The sequence below is a fragment of the Rhea pennata genome, chromosome 2, assembly GCF_028389875.1.
Source record: "Rhea pennata isolate bPtePen1 chromosome 2, bPtePen1.pri, whole genome shotgun sequence".
In the NCBI taxonomy this organism is placed as follows: domain Eukaryota; kingdom Metazoa; phylum Chordata; class Aves; order Rheiformes; family Rheidae; genus Rhea; species Rhea pennata.
In genome coordinates, this window is record NC_084664.1 from 102953404 (window position 1) to 102970394 (window position 16991).

The following is a 16991-nucleotide window of genomic DNA, read 5'->3' on the forward strand; positions in this document are numbered from 1 at the left end:
GCCGCCGCCTCCTCCCTCAGGGGCGCGTAGCGCAGCTCCTCCCCCCCTCCCCCCCCCCCCTTCCCGCCTCCCGCGCGAGGAGCCGCCATAGCAGGCGGCGCCGTGCGCGGAGAGGCAGGGGACGAGCTCGGTGCAATCCGCCTCCTCTCGGGCCGGCAGCGCTCGCCGCCGCCTTGGGGGGTTGAAGGGAGGTGCGAGTCAATTCCCTTCGCCGGGCCTTGGTTGCTGTGAGTCCCCGCGAAGTGGAAGATCGTGGTAAGAGTGACACTACGTGTGTAGGGCAAAGCTGCTCGTGTTCCCTAAAGGGAAATGTGGGAGACGACATGACTGGTAGTATTGACGATATTTAACAGCGGGCAATCAGCACGTGTGGCCAAATCCTGCTCAACAGTAGACACATTTTTTCCACATGTAATACGTGCTTATGCTTAACATTAAAACGTTTTCATAGCAAAGAGACAGGCAACGCACAGCCTTTGCATAGTTGGTGGGAGTATGCTTTATTGTAAGCTACGACTTCAGAGAAAGGATGCTTATGTTGTAAGTGAAGTTATGTTGTAAGTTAATGATCAGCTTATCACCACACTCTCCGTAACATACGTGTATGGTGAAGGAGCCAACTGCTGCCAAAGGTAAAGAGCTCTAAAGGTAAATGCAGCTCAACAAAATGCATGTACCTCCCCTCACATTTCATCCACTCTGGGAGAGGAAATGTAATGAGTACAGCCCATTTCAAAGCCAGGTGACAGCCTGAAAGACAGCCTAGGATACTGCATATTATGTTTCCCACTGGTAAGCTGCATAGTAGCAAAGCAAGTTGGACCATTTGGACTCCAAATCTCATCCGGGGTTCAAAATCGCGAGTGCTTTTTGTTATTTCAGTGAAGCATTCACGCACACTGTTCAGGCTAGCTACAGAGATTATTTTAAGGGCTGAATGAGGGTCGTAATACTGTGGATCTAACGGCGGTGGTGCAATCGACAACTCGGTTTTATCAATCGGGAGCCCGAGCAACTGAAACCTGACCAAAGGTGCTGTTAGGTAACTTGTGTCACGGCCTGCCCATCGGGGAATACACTGCCTGTCCTCGAACGACCCCATGAAGGGTCTGGCTGTGAACGGTAGTTATTTCAGAGCCGCCGACCCCTGACCGAGCAGCGGGTGCTGGCGGGGAGAGCCCCCAGCTCGGCGGGGAACGGCGTGCAGCAGTGCCCCGCACGGCCGCCAGCGGGCGCCCCGTCACCGCCGCCCGGTCACGCGGGCGCGGGGCACGCTGGCCACGCCCACGGGCCCTCCCGGCGGCCGCCCAGCTAACCCCGCGCGCAGCGCGGAGCCCTCCAACCATCGGCGGGCAGCGGGACGTCTTCCTTGAGAAGCATTTCGCTGCGCCAATGAGAAGCCGGCAGGGAGGGGGCGGGCCGAGAGGGGCGGCGGCGGCGATAGGCTGCGGCTGGGCTCCAATCAGCGCGCGCTAGGGGTGACCGTAGTCGGGGCCGGAGCGGCGGGTGGTTCGGCTCGGGCGGTGCGGGGACATGGTGGGGTCCGAGGAGGCCGGGAGCGAGCCGTGGCGGGGCCGCTACTACCGGCTGGAGGAGGTGCAGAAGCACAACAACAGCCAGAGCACCTGGTTCATCCTGCATAACCGCATCTACGACGTCACCAAGTTCCTGGAGGAGGTGGGTGCCGCTGGTTCCCTCCCGTGGCCTCCCCCGCGCCGGGAGCCGGGCGGCCGCCCGGGGCGACGCCGCCGTCCCGGGCCTCGGGCGCTGCGGCTCTGGGCACGCCCAAGGCCTCCGCCGGCGATGGCGCGGGCGCGGCCGCCTTGGGGGCGGCTGGGCCGCTTCCGGGCAGCGGCGCTAGCGGGGGGCCGGAGGTGTTCCTCGCGGCGCCCCGCGTCCCGGGAGCCGGTCGCTTCCTTTCTCCGTTCCTGTGTTCTTGAAGCTTGGGCGCCGGCGGTTTCGAGTCCAGGAGCAGCAATACGATAACACTAACTCCCCTCGTCCCCTTACGCCTTCTGCTTTTATAAAAACCTGTGCTCTCCGAAGACTTTTCTTTTACTGTAGTCTTAGCATGCAGATCTTGAGCATGTAATGCAGTAATGTGGAGCTGTTAAAGTTCAAGCTCTCCAGTGCAGTGGTCTAGTTAAGTGCCTCCGCTTTTCCAGTTAACGATTGATACTGTTGATCAGAGCAGCTGATGTAATCATTGATAGTTGTCGTCAAGAAAGTAGCAGCTTAGTCTGCTACTTGGACTGCACCAATTAAAAACTTTCTTTGTGGAGATCTAGAGAAGCAGTATTTTTTTCAGTATTAAGTATAGCTAAGATTTATTCATGATGTACTGTTCCATTTTTTTGTGCTGTACTAATACAAGTTGTTTGGCAGTTCAACAAGCTGGTTTGGTGGCAGTTCAACAAGCTGGTTTGGGAAACTGATGGGCTCACTCTCTGGGATATTTTCATCCATCTCTATTCCTTGTCTCATTTATCATTTAGTTACGTAATAGCCTGTCTTTGTAGGTAAGGCCATTTTAAGTGTAGAATCTCTGGAGAAGAATGGAGTTTTTCATGCAGTCTGATTATAAGTCTGAAATAGCTGTTCTTCCAAACTTGATCAGTTTTTATTGGTACAAAGCAATACTATGAGCTCTTCTACCAGGCTAAAAAAAAAAAAAATCATAAAATACAATCTCTAGAGCTAACAAACTTCTGGTTTTAAATAGTTGCACAGACAAGCTGACATCCTCTTCCTTCGTTATGTGTGATGAAGTTGATAAATACTAAGAGGTATTTCCTTGTTCAGAGTTTTCCAAGGAAGGGTCTTCAGGAAAACTTTTGCCAGTTCAGTAACACATCAAAAAAGCCTAGGCTATCTATCACCAGACTTGAGTAATTGGTTGTAGCTGTTATTGAGCAATAGTTGGGTGTCTGAAGCACTTGGTACATGTTGGTCAAATTCTGTCCTTACGCTACACAGCTTTTAATGTTGCCTTTGGAGCTGAACCTTGAACATGAACTCTAATGTTCTGAGATAAATAAGATTGGATAGCATTTCTTTTTCCAGCACTTCTCAACAGTGTAGCTTCACTTCGAGCAAAGTTCTGGAGTATTACAGTATGTGTTGTGTTAGTGCACTCTAGGATGGAATCCTTGCATGAGAATAGCTGATAGGGCAAGTATTTTTTTATATATATATACCTTTTCTTGAATGCTTTTGATACCTGGTTAATTTGTGAAGTGATGTGGTAATGTTCTTGGGTCCCAGACACCTTGAGGGATTTATACATGATACAGATAAGGAGATACTGAAGTTTCCATAAACTGGAGTACTGTAAGTTGTTCCCAGTAAAGCATAGATAACACATGTGTTTTTATAGTGTTATTAGTGAAACTCCATGCTGCAATTCCTTGCAGGAGTAGAAAAGATTAAGATATTTCAAGAATTAAATGTAGGATACTAAAAGTCTAGTAGTACTTCAGTGAGAGCACTGTTAAAGCATCTCCTCACTCCTACTGAGTGGATGTTGGTACTTAGAGCCTTGTCCTTAGGAAGCCAAGCTAAGAAAAGCTCCTTTGAAATACAGCTCAAGTGCTGGAGGAAAGAAGGATTTTGTACTTTGGCATCTTATCCTAAAGATTACCAAAGATGAGAACTCCAACAACTGCTTTTCTTAAAGCAGCAGATCTCAGGATCAAGTCTAGTGACTTGAATTTAATCTATGAATTTTCTCTATCAAAATATGCCCTGTAAGAGAGGAAATCCAGAGACCTCAGCTTCTGGAGTATAGTATCTGAAAGCTCTTGATGTGAAACAGTGTTCTTGAGTCAGGAAACTGATATCACCTTTTCAAGTCAAAGCCTGTTGGACCTGTACTACAGAAAACTTGAGAAATGTTTTCTTAGTTTCAGGTCCTACATTTTTTAAGAAAAATAGTTACTGGAAATGCATGTGTTGGGATCTTATGGTTGTAGTGACTATAGTATAGTTAATATAGATAATAAGAATAATACTAAATGATAATTGTCAGGTTAAGTATATTAGTTGATAATTGACTTGTTAGCTTAATAAAACAGTCTCGCTGTTCAGGCTCTGATGTCAATTTGATGAGCAAAACAAGAGTAGCTCTGCCTATAAAAACAAAAATAAAATCACTGGTGACCTGATCTGCTTCCCACTGTGGTGAGATTCTTCCCAATGCCTTTGTGGGAACTTGGTTGGATTCCTTAAACTATGCAGAGAAGCTAACATGAATAAGAACATGTCTTTACTTGCAAGAAATACTGCTTTCTAGAAACCAACTACCATATGTATTTAAAAGTCATCTAAAGTAGACCTTTTTTTTTTTTTAGGTTCCTTTAGTCTTGAAAGTTTCTTCGGGAATACAATTCATGTAGAGGAATATAATTGGCTAATGCCAATGTAGATTTTTTTCATGAGCTAGAGCTTTCATGGTGATCTGAACAGAGATTCAACAGCTCCCATAAGATGTGTTTTTTGGAAATGTTAATCAAATAAAAATACTATTAGATGCAGAAAAATACTGTTTCATTGTGTCAGAATAGCATGGTAAAATGTTTTCTCTATGTCATGATAAACTATGTTCATCTGATATGATTATATTTTGGGACAGCAGCATGACATTTCCTATGTTTAACTTATTAAGTCATTTACATCCAAAGGTGTCACAAGTAGCATGTTCTTTAATCTGTCAACAAATGAGTTTCAACTGCAAAACTCTAAGTTCCAAAGATTTAAATCAGTGTTGTCACTTCCTAAAATCATGATGAAGCCTGGAGGAGGGTTTGGGTGTTTTGAGGGGGAGAACCAGGAGTTCTTTGGTATTTCTTTGGGAAAACATTACAAGCTATAATTGTTTCGTAAGCAGGGAAGTGGGTGCCAAGCTACTGGACATTTCTCTAGCACTTCGTCTGAAATCCGAATGACCCTTTTCAAAAATAAAGGGTTATCGAACGCTACTCCTGAAATTCTCAGTGCAGGACTTCTGTCCTGTAATTCCAGTAGTTAAGATGCACTTTACACAAACTCTTCCTGCTGTATGAAAGTGTCCTTGAAGCAAATGAGTGTTGTCAGTCTTGCACAAAAATGCTAAGATTCTCAGGGTATTTCTGGCTCTGTTGCTTTTCCTTTCTGCTTCTGATTCTCTGTGGTGCAAATTGCCATACTTAGATTTGCAGACTACCACTGGCGGAGAGCTGTGCTCGTCTCCCTGAAAATCAAACGTGACCCTAGACTTAGTTTTCCCAGTATGGGATGTGGGGGGACAGATTATGAATTAAGATAGTTACACTTTAATAGAGTCTTGAACTATGACACAAAGTTGCATGGCTGTATGGAGAGGGAAGGGGTGGAGGAGAATGTGATAAATGCTCAGGATGAAGTAATTAGACTTTTGACCCAGGTGATGACTGAATATGGCTGTGCAGTTGCATTGTCTGAAGTTTTTTCTAATGTGCTGCTTTTAGAACTGTTAAGCTAGTTTATACTAGAGACTTTTACTGTCTTTGCACGGATTTGTTATGCATATAACTTACACTGGGAATGTCCTAGAAATAAGCTAGACTAGGTTAATTAGAAAAAGCCTTTTCCTTTCCCTTGAGCCCCAATTTAACTAAAATGTTTTTCTAAGTATTTGTAATCAGCAGGATTTTGGTTTAGGAGTGAGCGATCATCTGTGTACTCCATGGGCTTCTAGTTCCAGGGACTATCAAGAAGCTCTTTAATAAAGTAGAAGTTCTGGTAGCCAGCTTTGTGCACTCTGTGGAAGTGTAAACAAAGGCCCAGTATAACTAAACTTTGAGAGATTCATTGAACCATGGAAAGTGTTAAGTTTTTTTTGATACCAGCATCATTTGTTGCTGTTTGTGAAGCGTTTCAGTTATTTCCTTTCATTAGTGGAGATGCAGTCTTTTCATGTGTTGCTCAAATACGTGCTAGTTGTTTGTAGGAGGGGGTTTGAGTTTGTATTTTTAAGTAGAGGTGTTGTCTAGGGAGAAAAGTAAGCTTTTGTGCAAGCTTAGTAGGTTTCTAGTTACTGGTAACATGTGCTAAGTGGCTTAATGAGCTGGAAACTCCATATAGAGTTAGTTATCTCTACCTTAGTTTTGCTGATGTAGCTATATCCAGGTTGTGATGAAAGATTTCCCTCCTCCTACTGCCCTCTCTGGGCCTCATACAGCTGTGGTGGCAGAGGTCAGGGTGAGTGTCATTTGTGTCATTTGACTTCAGCTGCTCTGTGGTTGTCACTGAGTGGGGGACTGATGGTCACACCTTCTCTGTGGTGGCACTGTCAGTCACATGGCTTTATAGGCAGAGGGATCTGGTCACTGATGAGACTAGGATTTAATAGGACAAAATTAATTTACAAAAAAGCCAAAGTGCTGCACTTAGGCTGTTCCTATAGCTGTGTGATTGATTGCATTATCATGGCACAAGAAAGGGATTTGGGAACAAATGAGTGTAGGATTTTTTTCATAGGCAGCTGTCTGCAAGTAGTTTGTTAAAGCAGTCTGTGAAATGGCTGGTTTAATGTAGATGCAGTTATACTGGTAAGAATCCTCTTGCTTATATACTTGGAGGAACAAGTGTAAACTGTATGATCTTGACAGATTCCTGGAGTAACTGGTGTTTTATCTGTTGACTTGAGTAGGGTGCATAGTTCATGGCAGTACATGAATATAAATATACATGCTGCTAATGCACTTTGAGTAGTGTAACTTTAGTTCATAGTGCTACTTGATGTCTTGTCTGTTAAGCAGAAAAGGCAAAACTCCTTGGAAAACTTGCTTAACAAACTACAAGACAATCCTTTTAGTGTAATATCTAATAGTTTGATACAGCACAGCTCAGGCCTGGGAGAATAGTTTTTTTTTTTTTTTTTTTTTTTTTTTTTCCCTGTTCTGGGGAACACATTTCTGTAGTGTGGTATTGAAGAATGTTGTTGATGGAATTCTTTGAAGACTTAGTTATGGCAGTATCTGGGAGGTGAGTTGAGTTTCTTGAATGTACTGTAAACTTCAGGGCCTTAAACTTGAATATTTCCTCAACTTTTGTCCTGTCCTTTCCCTGAACACTTACCAGAAGGGATTCAAGGGCAGGATTTTGGTCAGCGTGCCACCATATCTGCATGTCCACTTGCGTAATCTTTATTCTGCACGCACTTCTTTAACCTTTTTTGGCTCAGTTGCTGCACATAATCTCTCTTTTCTAGCAATTGCTTAATCTCTTTGCTTTTGCTTAGTCATAGTGGGGATCAGCAGTGCTTCTAACTGTAAAGCTTGGCTTTAGGAAAAATAAATAAATAAATAAACCCACAGTGTTTGTAGTCTTTTTTAAAAGAAAAACCTGCCTTTGAAAGGATTAATGCAAGTTTTAGTGCTTTAGTGCTGTTGAAAACTACTAATAATGACATTTCTTGATTAGTATGAATAAGAATTACTTTGAAAGGGAAAGATTGCTGGGAGATAAATACAATATTTGAAGTAAATGCTAACTTGAATTTGTTAGGCTGGCAGAAATGTTTATGCCATTTTTTATCTACTGTTTGAGCACAGACTTCCTGTTTATCTTGCTTGGAGCACAGTTGAACCTGAACAGTAGGGTATTTGCTTATTTTTATGATTCTAGGTTCCATTGTCAGAAGTGTTGAAAAACAGAATTCAGGTTCTGAAGGGGGTATTAACAAGCTTTAATAAGCAAAACTACTGTAACCTTTACTTTATTTCTCTACTCCTCCCCATCCTCAATGCCTAATGCAGCATGATTAGCTTTCAGTAATCATAAGGTTGTGCATATTTGCCTACCCAGTGTGCTAGAGGGTCAGGCATGTTAATACTATCTTCTGTCATTTGTAAAGTGTCAGAACTTGCTTTGTGGCTGTCCTAATGCAGGCAATATTACTAACATGTTTTCAACTTGCTTATCTAATCGCTACTGCGGTTTACAGAGTAGTTTCTCACTCCTAAGTTGAGTGACAAACTTCTTTGCATGTTACTTACAAGTAACTTATTTGGTGCTGAGAAAATTTATTGAACTAAGATTTATGTATTGCACTATATACTGAGTTATTTGATGTAATGGGATTGTGAAACTGCATGCAATCACAAAATGTATCCTGAGGAAGAATAAAAGTCAACAGATAGCAAGGATCTAGATTAAAGAAATGGTAATGGGTAGAGGTATTAGGAGATGCTAGGACAGCTACTCTCCTTCCCATCTCGATGGTTTTAGTTGGCTATGGAATCACAAGACCACACTGACAAAACCAATTTGTAAGCTAATTTAATGTCTTGCAAGAGTTCTCGGTTGTTCTTAAGCAGCTCCAAAGTAGCTGACTCACTAGATAAAAATCATACAATAATATCTGTTGGGAAGGACCCTTATAGAGCCCAGTGCCCGGATCAAACTAGTGCTAATGTGAAAGTTAGCTTTGGTTCCTCAGGGCCTCACCTATGCAAGCTTTGCATGATTAAAAGTATGAAAATTCTGCAGGATTGCTGGCCAATTTGTTTGTGTTTGATCACCCTTCTTGTGAGCAGTTTTGTTATAACTGGTTGGAATGCTGCTTGCTGCAAATGATACCTCTTGACTCTTATCCTTTTTGTATAAAGCTTTCTTTCTATGAAATACATAGACTTCCTGTAGAAGGGAGTGCAGCTTAATAATTGGGCCAGCTGAAAGGTTGACTGATGATTGATGCCTGTTACATTATAAATGCTTCTCCAGCTGCTATGGGCAGTGCCTTATACTGATTAGTCACTGATGAAGCAGAGACCTAGTTTTTCTTTTTGACTTCTGAGCCCTGGAGTTACTTAAAGAGGTTTGCAGTTGCTTTAAAACAATTGCTTTTTGGAAGGCCAAACTTAAAATTTCAAATTGTGGAAATGGTGTGTGTATGTCTTCTTTTTTTTTTTTTTTTTTTTTTTTTCCCCCACTAACAACTTCGAAACTGATTAAATTGCAGCACCCAGGAGGTGAAGAGGTCCTCAGGGAGCAAGCTGGAGGAGATGCTACTGAGAACTTTGAAGATGTTGGCCACTCCACAGATGCAAGGGCACTATCAGAGACATTTATTGTTGGAGAGCTTCATCCAGTGAGTATCTAAGAGTACTGGTAGTTTGCTGCTTACAAACAGTGTTCTTGTGTCTGGATGCCTCTGTGGTAATTTACCTTCAAAATGAAAAAGAGTTATATCATGTTTGTATGCCACTCCTGCGATTCTTTGTGGTGGACCAGGACTGGAGATGGGTTCTATCAATCTTCAGCAATTGACTAGTGTACCATAACAATGGTTGCATGTAGATCTTTCTTTGAAATGCATTTCGGCTTAGCTATTGAATAAACTGAGTATGAAATCATGTTGTTCCTGACCTGTGAGCTCTATAAGAAGACTAAAGAGTCTTAAAACAACATAAGACATTGAAGATGATGTGTCAGAGTATGTCTAAGTCTAACAGCCTCTTTTCTGCTTTCATCACTATAAATATGTATGTTAGGTTTCCGTCTAGATCTACAAGTACAGTCTGGATCTCTGCATGTCTGTCTAGACAGATCTTTGCAGTAGTGGTTTTCATCTAGGCTGATGCTTTCTCAGTCTTCCCTGTCTTAGACTCCCCCCTTTTGTATTGTGTCAATATGTTACATGCTTGATTTTATTTTTTCTAAGGCTGTTCATCATCAGTTCCCACCAGTTCTTTTGCCAACTCCTTTTTTTCCTGTTTTTCTTGCCATTTCTTACACTTTTAACGAGCACCTTTCTGCTGCCCCAGGCTTTAAAGGATTTATTTCTACCTATTAGCTACAGCAGTTTTTGCCTTGGCTTCCTCCTGACTTGCCTTTTCCTACATTCCCTTGCACGTTGGTGGCTGAAAAGTGCTTGATAGCAACTTAGACTGCTAGTGTGCAGACTGTACTGCCTGTTGCTGCCTCTTCTGTTGTCTTCTGTTTTGTGTTTTTTTTTTTTTTTTTTTCTCCTTGCCTTTGGGATAAATATCCTTGTTTTGAGTAGTGTGCTTCACAGTAAGATTTCTCATCCTGTATACATCTTAAGCCCTGTTTTGATAACTGTTACTGGTGTAGCCTCTCCTGATATGCACTCATGAATCATATGCATTTGTAGCCTAATAAACTTGTAATCTGTTTCTGCTGATGACTGATGTTACAGTTTTTGTTCTTAATTTGGCTACTAATCTTCAATTCTTATCAAACAGGCACCTGATAGAAAGTAAACAATTGTTGATAGTCTTATGTATGATTACAACACTATCAAGATGATATACTGCCTTTTTTGTAATGAATGTGCCTACTACCTGGAAAACTTAATGAGTTTATGGAAGAGCCATAGAATTAGAGACCTTTGTGCTGGACCAGTACTACTTAGATAAGATTGGTCATGATGCTAGCAGACTAGGTAAACTATATTATTGCAATCTATATGTAAGCTAAGGTTATGTACTGCTTAGAGACAAAGGAAACACACATTGGCATAAGAAATAAAGAAATGAAATAATTGTTAACATATTTCACTATTCATTTCAAGGAAATGATCTTGTTTGTAGCTCAGCATCATATGTTGACATTTCTGCCCTTTTGTAAATCTTTTTTTCTGAGAAGGAATAGATACACATCAGCACAACAGAATTGTGAACTGAAGTTAGTGATAAATGAAATTTTGAATGCTTTGTTTTTTCCTCTCTAAGCATTTTTCCTTATTTTCCTGCAGGATGATAGAGGGAAGCTTCAGAAACCAACAGTAAGTATTTTCCTGAAACGTTACATCATTGTTTCTTCTGAGCGTTAGAGGTAGTGTTTTTCTGTACAAAGTAGACCCACAAAGGCAAAAATAATTCAAGTCGATTTTAAAGGGATAGTGTTTCAGGTCATAAATCTGTTGATCTGACTTAACAGTGAATTATTCCTGTTAGCTATACTGTTTTGCCTGTAAACTGTGTGGGTTTCAAAGCAAGAAGTGATTGTGAAGTGATGGCATTATATTTTAGCACTGCGTATCTTTCTTTCTCCCCTCCAAAATGCTTGTTTATCAGTCCTGTGTATAAGTTTAACTTTTTCAACTGAACACTAGAAGACCATCGATTCTAGACTTTCTTTGCTATAACAATACATTGGTTAGATATATAGACAACAATAAATTGGTTAGTAGCAATGCTCTGTTTTATACAGAATACAGATGAATTTGTTATGTAATAGATTAGTTAACTAGCAACAGTGAAGCCTTTTCAAGGTAAAATGCTGTTTACTTCATGCCTATTTCAGTAGATGTTGCTGACGTTGTCCTGACAATGTAGTATTGCACTGTCTTACACACTAACACTTTTTTCTCTTTTGAGATAAGGTTGTTTTGACACTTGGTGTTAAACTCATAAAACTGACATCTGTTAAAGGAGGAAGGGCGGCAGGGATTAACTTGTACACCTGTTGCTACTTTGTTTATAGGGGATGTTGCTCAGGGCTGACTTAATAGCACAGCATTGTACTTGGAAAATGGTTAAACATAATTTGAAATGGAGTATATTAGTAATAGGATTTTGCGTGTGCTCTTTGAGATTACTTTCAAGAACAATCACTTCTGTAAAATTGCTTAATATGAGTAAGTTAAAGGGAAGAAAGTTGGGAATAAACATTGAGATCTTCACTGTAGTAGTTACACTTAATTAAGAAGTGGAAGCAACATCCTAATAATTAAGAAGTTGGATGGGAACAGGAATTCAGAGTGCCTTCCAAGAACAGCGTCTGCTGTTCAGAGCAATTAGTATGTAAACTGCGAAAGTAGCAACCATAAATGCAACTGAGAAACAGATTGTCCTGTGCAAATTGTAATAGCACCATCTCCTGACTATACCATGCTCAGGAAATCTGGTCAAACTATGATCAATTGGAGTTCAGATGAATCATGATGACCTCTTCCTGTATTCTATTTGGTTTGTTCCCGTGTTTTGGCACTGGTGTGAGGCCATCTGCACTACATGTGTGTCTTCCAGCTTCCTTCTGGAGTGATAAGGACCCTTTTCTCCACAGGAAGTGTGGGCATAGCTGATAAGATAGTTTTGCCTTAGAGTGTGCTCTGGATGTGTAGCTTGGCAAGTTAGGCTCCCTGTACCCAAGCTTTCTAGCAACCTTCAGCAGGCTTGTGCTTTCAAATGTCCCCCTTTTGCTTGTGTTGTATTTAAAGTTGGCTTACACTTATACTGCTAAAAAAATCATTTTTACAAAGTGGCTGCGTTTTTCTCCTCCAAAAAAGGAGGCATGGGGTTGGGGGAGGCCCTTTGCCCCTGTAGATAAGGCCAATCTGTTACAGGAGGCGTTAGCCTTAGTAGTGTGGGCGCAAGTTGTTCCGCACTGGGCTCTAGGGTTAGACTTCTCTTTGAAGCAATCTACAAAACCAGTGCAGAGGTGATCATGAGCCTTACTCTTTAAAGATGGTATTTTTCAAACACTTGAATTATCATGTTTATGTGATAAAGCAGCTTGTTAAATCTGTATGAGGGGATCTGAGAAATCCTTTGCTCTAACTGAATTATAAATATTCTGGTTATCTATTTAGTGATAGATCTAGTCTTAATCCTTAGGCCTTTTAAATGTATTCAAATGAATAAATCTTCATATAAATTGTGTACATGTACCCAGCTAGAGGTAGGATTATAAATTGTGTACGTGTACCCAGCTAGGGGTAGGATTTTTGTAGTGTTCCTTTTGCTGTGGAAATTGGAAAAATAAAATGGAAAGATATCAAAAACAGTAATAACTTAACTGAAATCCTTATGCAGACTGAAACATCATACTAAACACAAACTGAATTTTATAAAACTCATCTGGATGTCATTCAGTAGCTTGCTTCATGTAGGCTCCATATAAGAAATATTTCTGTGTTAATTTGGAGACAATTCAATTAGATCATAGGCAAGCAAGCAATCTTTGTCTTTAAAGAACCCTCCTCCACCCCACAAACAAACCTCACACACAAAATAACTTCAATTTCAGAGTTTGTCCCTGTCGCCTTGACGCCCTCCCTTCAGGTACTTGTACACATTGATAAGATCCCCCCTCAGTCTTCTCTTCCCCAGGCTGAATAGGCCCAGCTCTCGCAGCCGTTCCTCATAGGGCAGATAAATCTGTGGATTGCTTCATTTGAAAAAGGTAGTAATTAGTCCCATTTAGTCAGTTTTGAGAAGCTCAGGGGCTGGTTAGGGACGAAGAAGAATGTCTGCCTGACATAAATTTCTACTGTTTTGTCTTCCAGGAAACTCTTATTACCACTGAGCAGTCTGATTCCAGGTATAGTATGACTTCTGATGCCAAAGTTTAAGTGTCCTATGATAATGTTTCTGAAGCTTAGAAATCCAAATAGTTTCCATCTGGTGGAAGCTTTGGTGTTAGAGAATACTGCATTACTATTATGTAGCACATAACATGTATGTTTATGCAGCAAAATTACTGTTGTGCAGAGTCCAAATTGTCATCTCTGCATCATTTTGCAAGTGCTGCTTACTGTGGAGACTTTCTCATTAGTATGTACCACTCTCTACCGAATGGTTTATAGTGCCTAAGCCTTCATTTCCAGAGGCTACTGATGACTTAAGTAGAAGGCACTTGCTGCCATTGCTGTCCTTTTTTTGTGACAAATCTAAGGAGATGAACAGTGTGTCAGAATGGGGGGGAAGTCTTAAATGCGTAAATTCCACCAAATCAAGCTTCATAAACTAGTATCCTGCTGATACACTCAATTGTCCCAACACTGAAACGTGAGGGCTTGCATGCCCCTTTGAGAGGTGAGCTTGGGTCCTTAAAAGTGTCATATGATGTTGTCTTTTAGAGTAGCTTTTGAATGAATGATACTGTTTTGTGCAGTAAACCACAACTTTAAACAAATCTATAATCTTACTGTCCTTTGAGCAAGCTTATTTTAATCTCCAATGTAAAGCGTGATAGTATAAGCTATTTTACTTGGCTAAAGTATCACTGTCCATCCAGTGTATTTTGCTATATTAACTTTGAAGAGTTTGGGGAAGGGGATGAGGCAGAAAGTGGTGTGTGTAACTTTGCTAACCAATGACTTAACCTTTTAAAATTTGCTGGTGACCATTTCTAAACTGATATTTCAAACTTCTTTCTAGTTCATGGTCCAACTGGGTGATCCCAGCAATCGCAGCTATTATTGCAGCCCTAATGTATCGTTCCTACATGTCAGAGTAAACGCCTTATGGAAAATTAATGCAAGAAGAGACTGACTTGGGAAAGAATATAAGCAAGCCTAACCCACTATGTTTCTGACAAGCCTGATGTCTGAAGAAAAATTCAACTTTTTCAGAAAACTGAACAATTCTTTTCTGCTGCGCACTTTTCTGAATGTTGCTGTCTTATTTGCAGTTCTTAAGTGATTAAAAAGGCAGCATTTCTTTTTGTATAACAATTTTATTTTCTAATGAATTATTTGATAACTGTATTCATTTCTGTGCTAGAATATTTTGTAGGTGACACTATGATTCTGGTTATTTCTTTTTAATTTGTAAAATAGGTTTGTAGGACTTCTCTTGCATATGAATTTTACAGCTTTAAATGACTACCAAAACTTTATGTACATTCATCCATGTACACAACTTCACTTAACTTCAAAATTGTTTTCTTCAATATAGTATGTTTGAATTAAATGCTAATTAAAAAAAGCAGAATGGAGAAAGCTGAGTGGGGTAATAGGTATAGACAGCTGTCTGTAAGTGGTTATTAGGCCCTACCAACTGGGCTATAATGAGCTATAATCTTGCTTCCTAACGTCTATTCCTACAGCTGGTATAGGTCTTCCTACTGGCAAACTGCTACCTTTTGAGGAAACAAGCAAAATATTAATAATTGGTCCCAGTGTTCAGCCCAGTTTTGGCCTAATGATGTCTATTTTGTGAGCAGTAACCGTTTTACAAAAATAGAAAACAAGTGCTTTGTGAATTCCACTACAGATAATGTAACTACTACTAAATAATACTGTTCTTGCCAAGCACTTCAGGTGACTCTAGAACTTGTTTGGGAACATTTTGACTTGTATGAGATCTTCAATTTTGTCATGGTACCTTGTAAGGAAAAAATGATATATGGGAATCTCTTTCTGACTGTTCTATGATGTGCTCCTTGGTGCTTCACTATGAAGAGATGACTGTTTTCACTGCTAAATACAAGATAAAATTTTGCATTTTGTGGTGAGCATTTTTTAGCCATATGTAAATGATCATGAATAAAAGTTTAATTACTTACTCTTGCTTGACTCGAGTATACTCACTTCAAACTTTTTTTTCTGAGGTCTTTGAAAAGATGTTCTAATGAAGTGTTCCAGTACACTTGTTAGTGTATTCTGAAAGTTGAGATAAATTGCTTATAAAGACTGGGAAAGGGCACTGTGCAACACAGCCTGGCTAACTGTTCCTATCCTGTCTAGGACAAACACCATAGCCTCAGCACCAGCTGGGGCCCTGTTAGCAGTGGTTTGGCGTCTCTGGCAGTCATCAGGGCTTGTGGTGGTGTTCAAAAGGCCGCACTTTGGCGGCACTATGAAAGACGCATAGCTGTAGGTCCTATGTCAAGTCAAGGTGAAAGATACTGCACTGTGAACACTGGTTTGTGTGATTTTTGGTTTGTTTTTTTTTATTTAAAATAGGGCTGAGGAGGAAGAGTGTGATCTCAGGAGATTGACGCTATCTGTTGATTCTTGAAGCATAAAATGCCTATGTACGTCCAAGACTCTGAATTACAAATGGAAATCCTTTACTGTTAAAGTAGTTGAGAATGAACTGGGTGTCTGTTAGTGGCTAGAATGCCTAAGAGCTCCCCGGGAGCCCATGTTCAAGCACAGTTCTACCCAGAAGCAATCCAGTGGGCACACTGGGGGACTTCCCACAATCTGAACCTAAAATGCAGTGAGTGGAAACAAGTGGGAGATATTTCAAAAAGTGCAACGTATTAAGATGTTAATGTAGACGTATGCAACTCATTCCTTGTAACTGGTTTAAATTCCCTTCTCTCAGTGCTGATGTAAGCTGTTCCTCAGAGGTGAAGTTGACTGTTTTCAAGTTTTCACATGTACACTGATAAATGCAAAAGGCTAACAAGTTTTTATTATTATTACTATTATTAAAGAAAGGTTAGAGCTGCATTCTGTAGGGGATCCTACAGGAATTTTTGTGACCTTAACTTTTAATTATGAATATGAGGGGGGGAAAATGTGCATAACTTTGAGGAATGGATTATGCTGTTGAGAAACTAAAGTGAATTAAGAATAGCCCATGTTTTTATTATCTGATGACAAAAAGAAATGATGGAGACTTTTCCTCTCTAAACAAAATCCTTTGTCCCCAATTCACCTCTGAAGGTCTTTGCTCTAATTGGGAGTTCACTTTAATTTTTCCTAGGAGAAGCTTGTTTCTATGATTAATGCTTTAAATTAGATGTCTCCTTTTGTTGTTTGTGTGTGCAATCTCATAATGTTTATCCTCTCTGTATCCTCAAATAATGTACTTGAGTATTGTATTTTTGGCCTCAGTTCTCTGCTGCTCAAAAGAATGTATAGTTGCAAGAGATACCCTTTAAATGGAGGCAGTGTAGGCTTCCTCTTGCTTTATGTGGAGTAAAGCCACCCAACTTTTTCTCTGTAAAACCCTGTACTGTCTCTTTCTCTGTCTCGGTTGCTGTGGCACAATGGTCCAGTGCCTTTCTGCAGTACTGAATCCTCTGCTGCAGTCAGGATTTTGCAGAGTGACAGACAGGAACTGGCAAGTTAGGTAAGAGTTTAGGCTAAATGGAAGTTGATCACAAATTTGTAAGTCATGTTACATCTTATCTAAGAGATAAAAAGATGAGAAGTTGCTTTTTTATTTTCTGAATGTTTGATTACTGAGATGAATGCTTATAAATTCTTGGCCATGTTGAACAAAACTGTTGCTGTATTTTCTGCAAGGCTGTCAATGAATGTTAAC

General features: G+C 40.6%; 1 protein-coding gene across 1 annotated transcript; it reads left to right on the top strand.

Moving 5' to 3' along the window:
• The first annotated feature begins 1476 nt into the window (after positions 1-1476).
• LOC134137284 (cytochrome b5) lies at positions 1477-15275 on the top strand. Its single transcript, XM_062570066.1, has 5 exons — positions 1477-1677; positions 8981-9109; positions 10739-10768; positions 13274-13308; positions 14148-15275. The coding sequence occupies exons 1-5, from the start codon at positions 1534-1536 to the stop codon at positions 14224-14226; spliced, it is 417 nt and encodes a 138-aa protein (XP_062426050.1). The 5' UTR covers positions 1477-1533; the 3' UTR covers positions 14227-15275.
• Positions 15276-16991: the final 1716 nt, after the last annotated feature.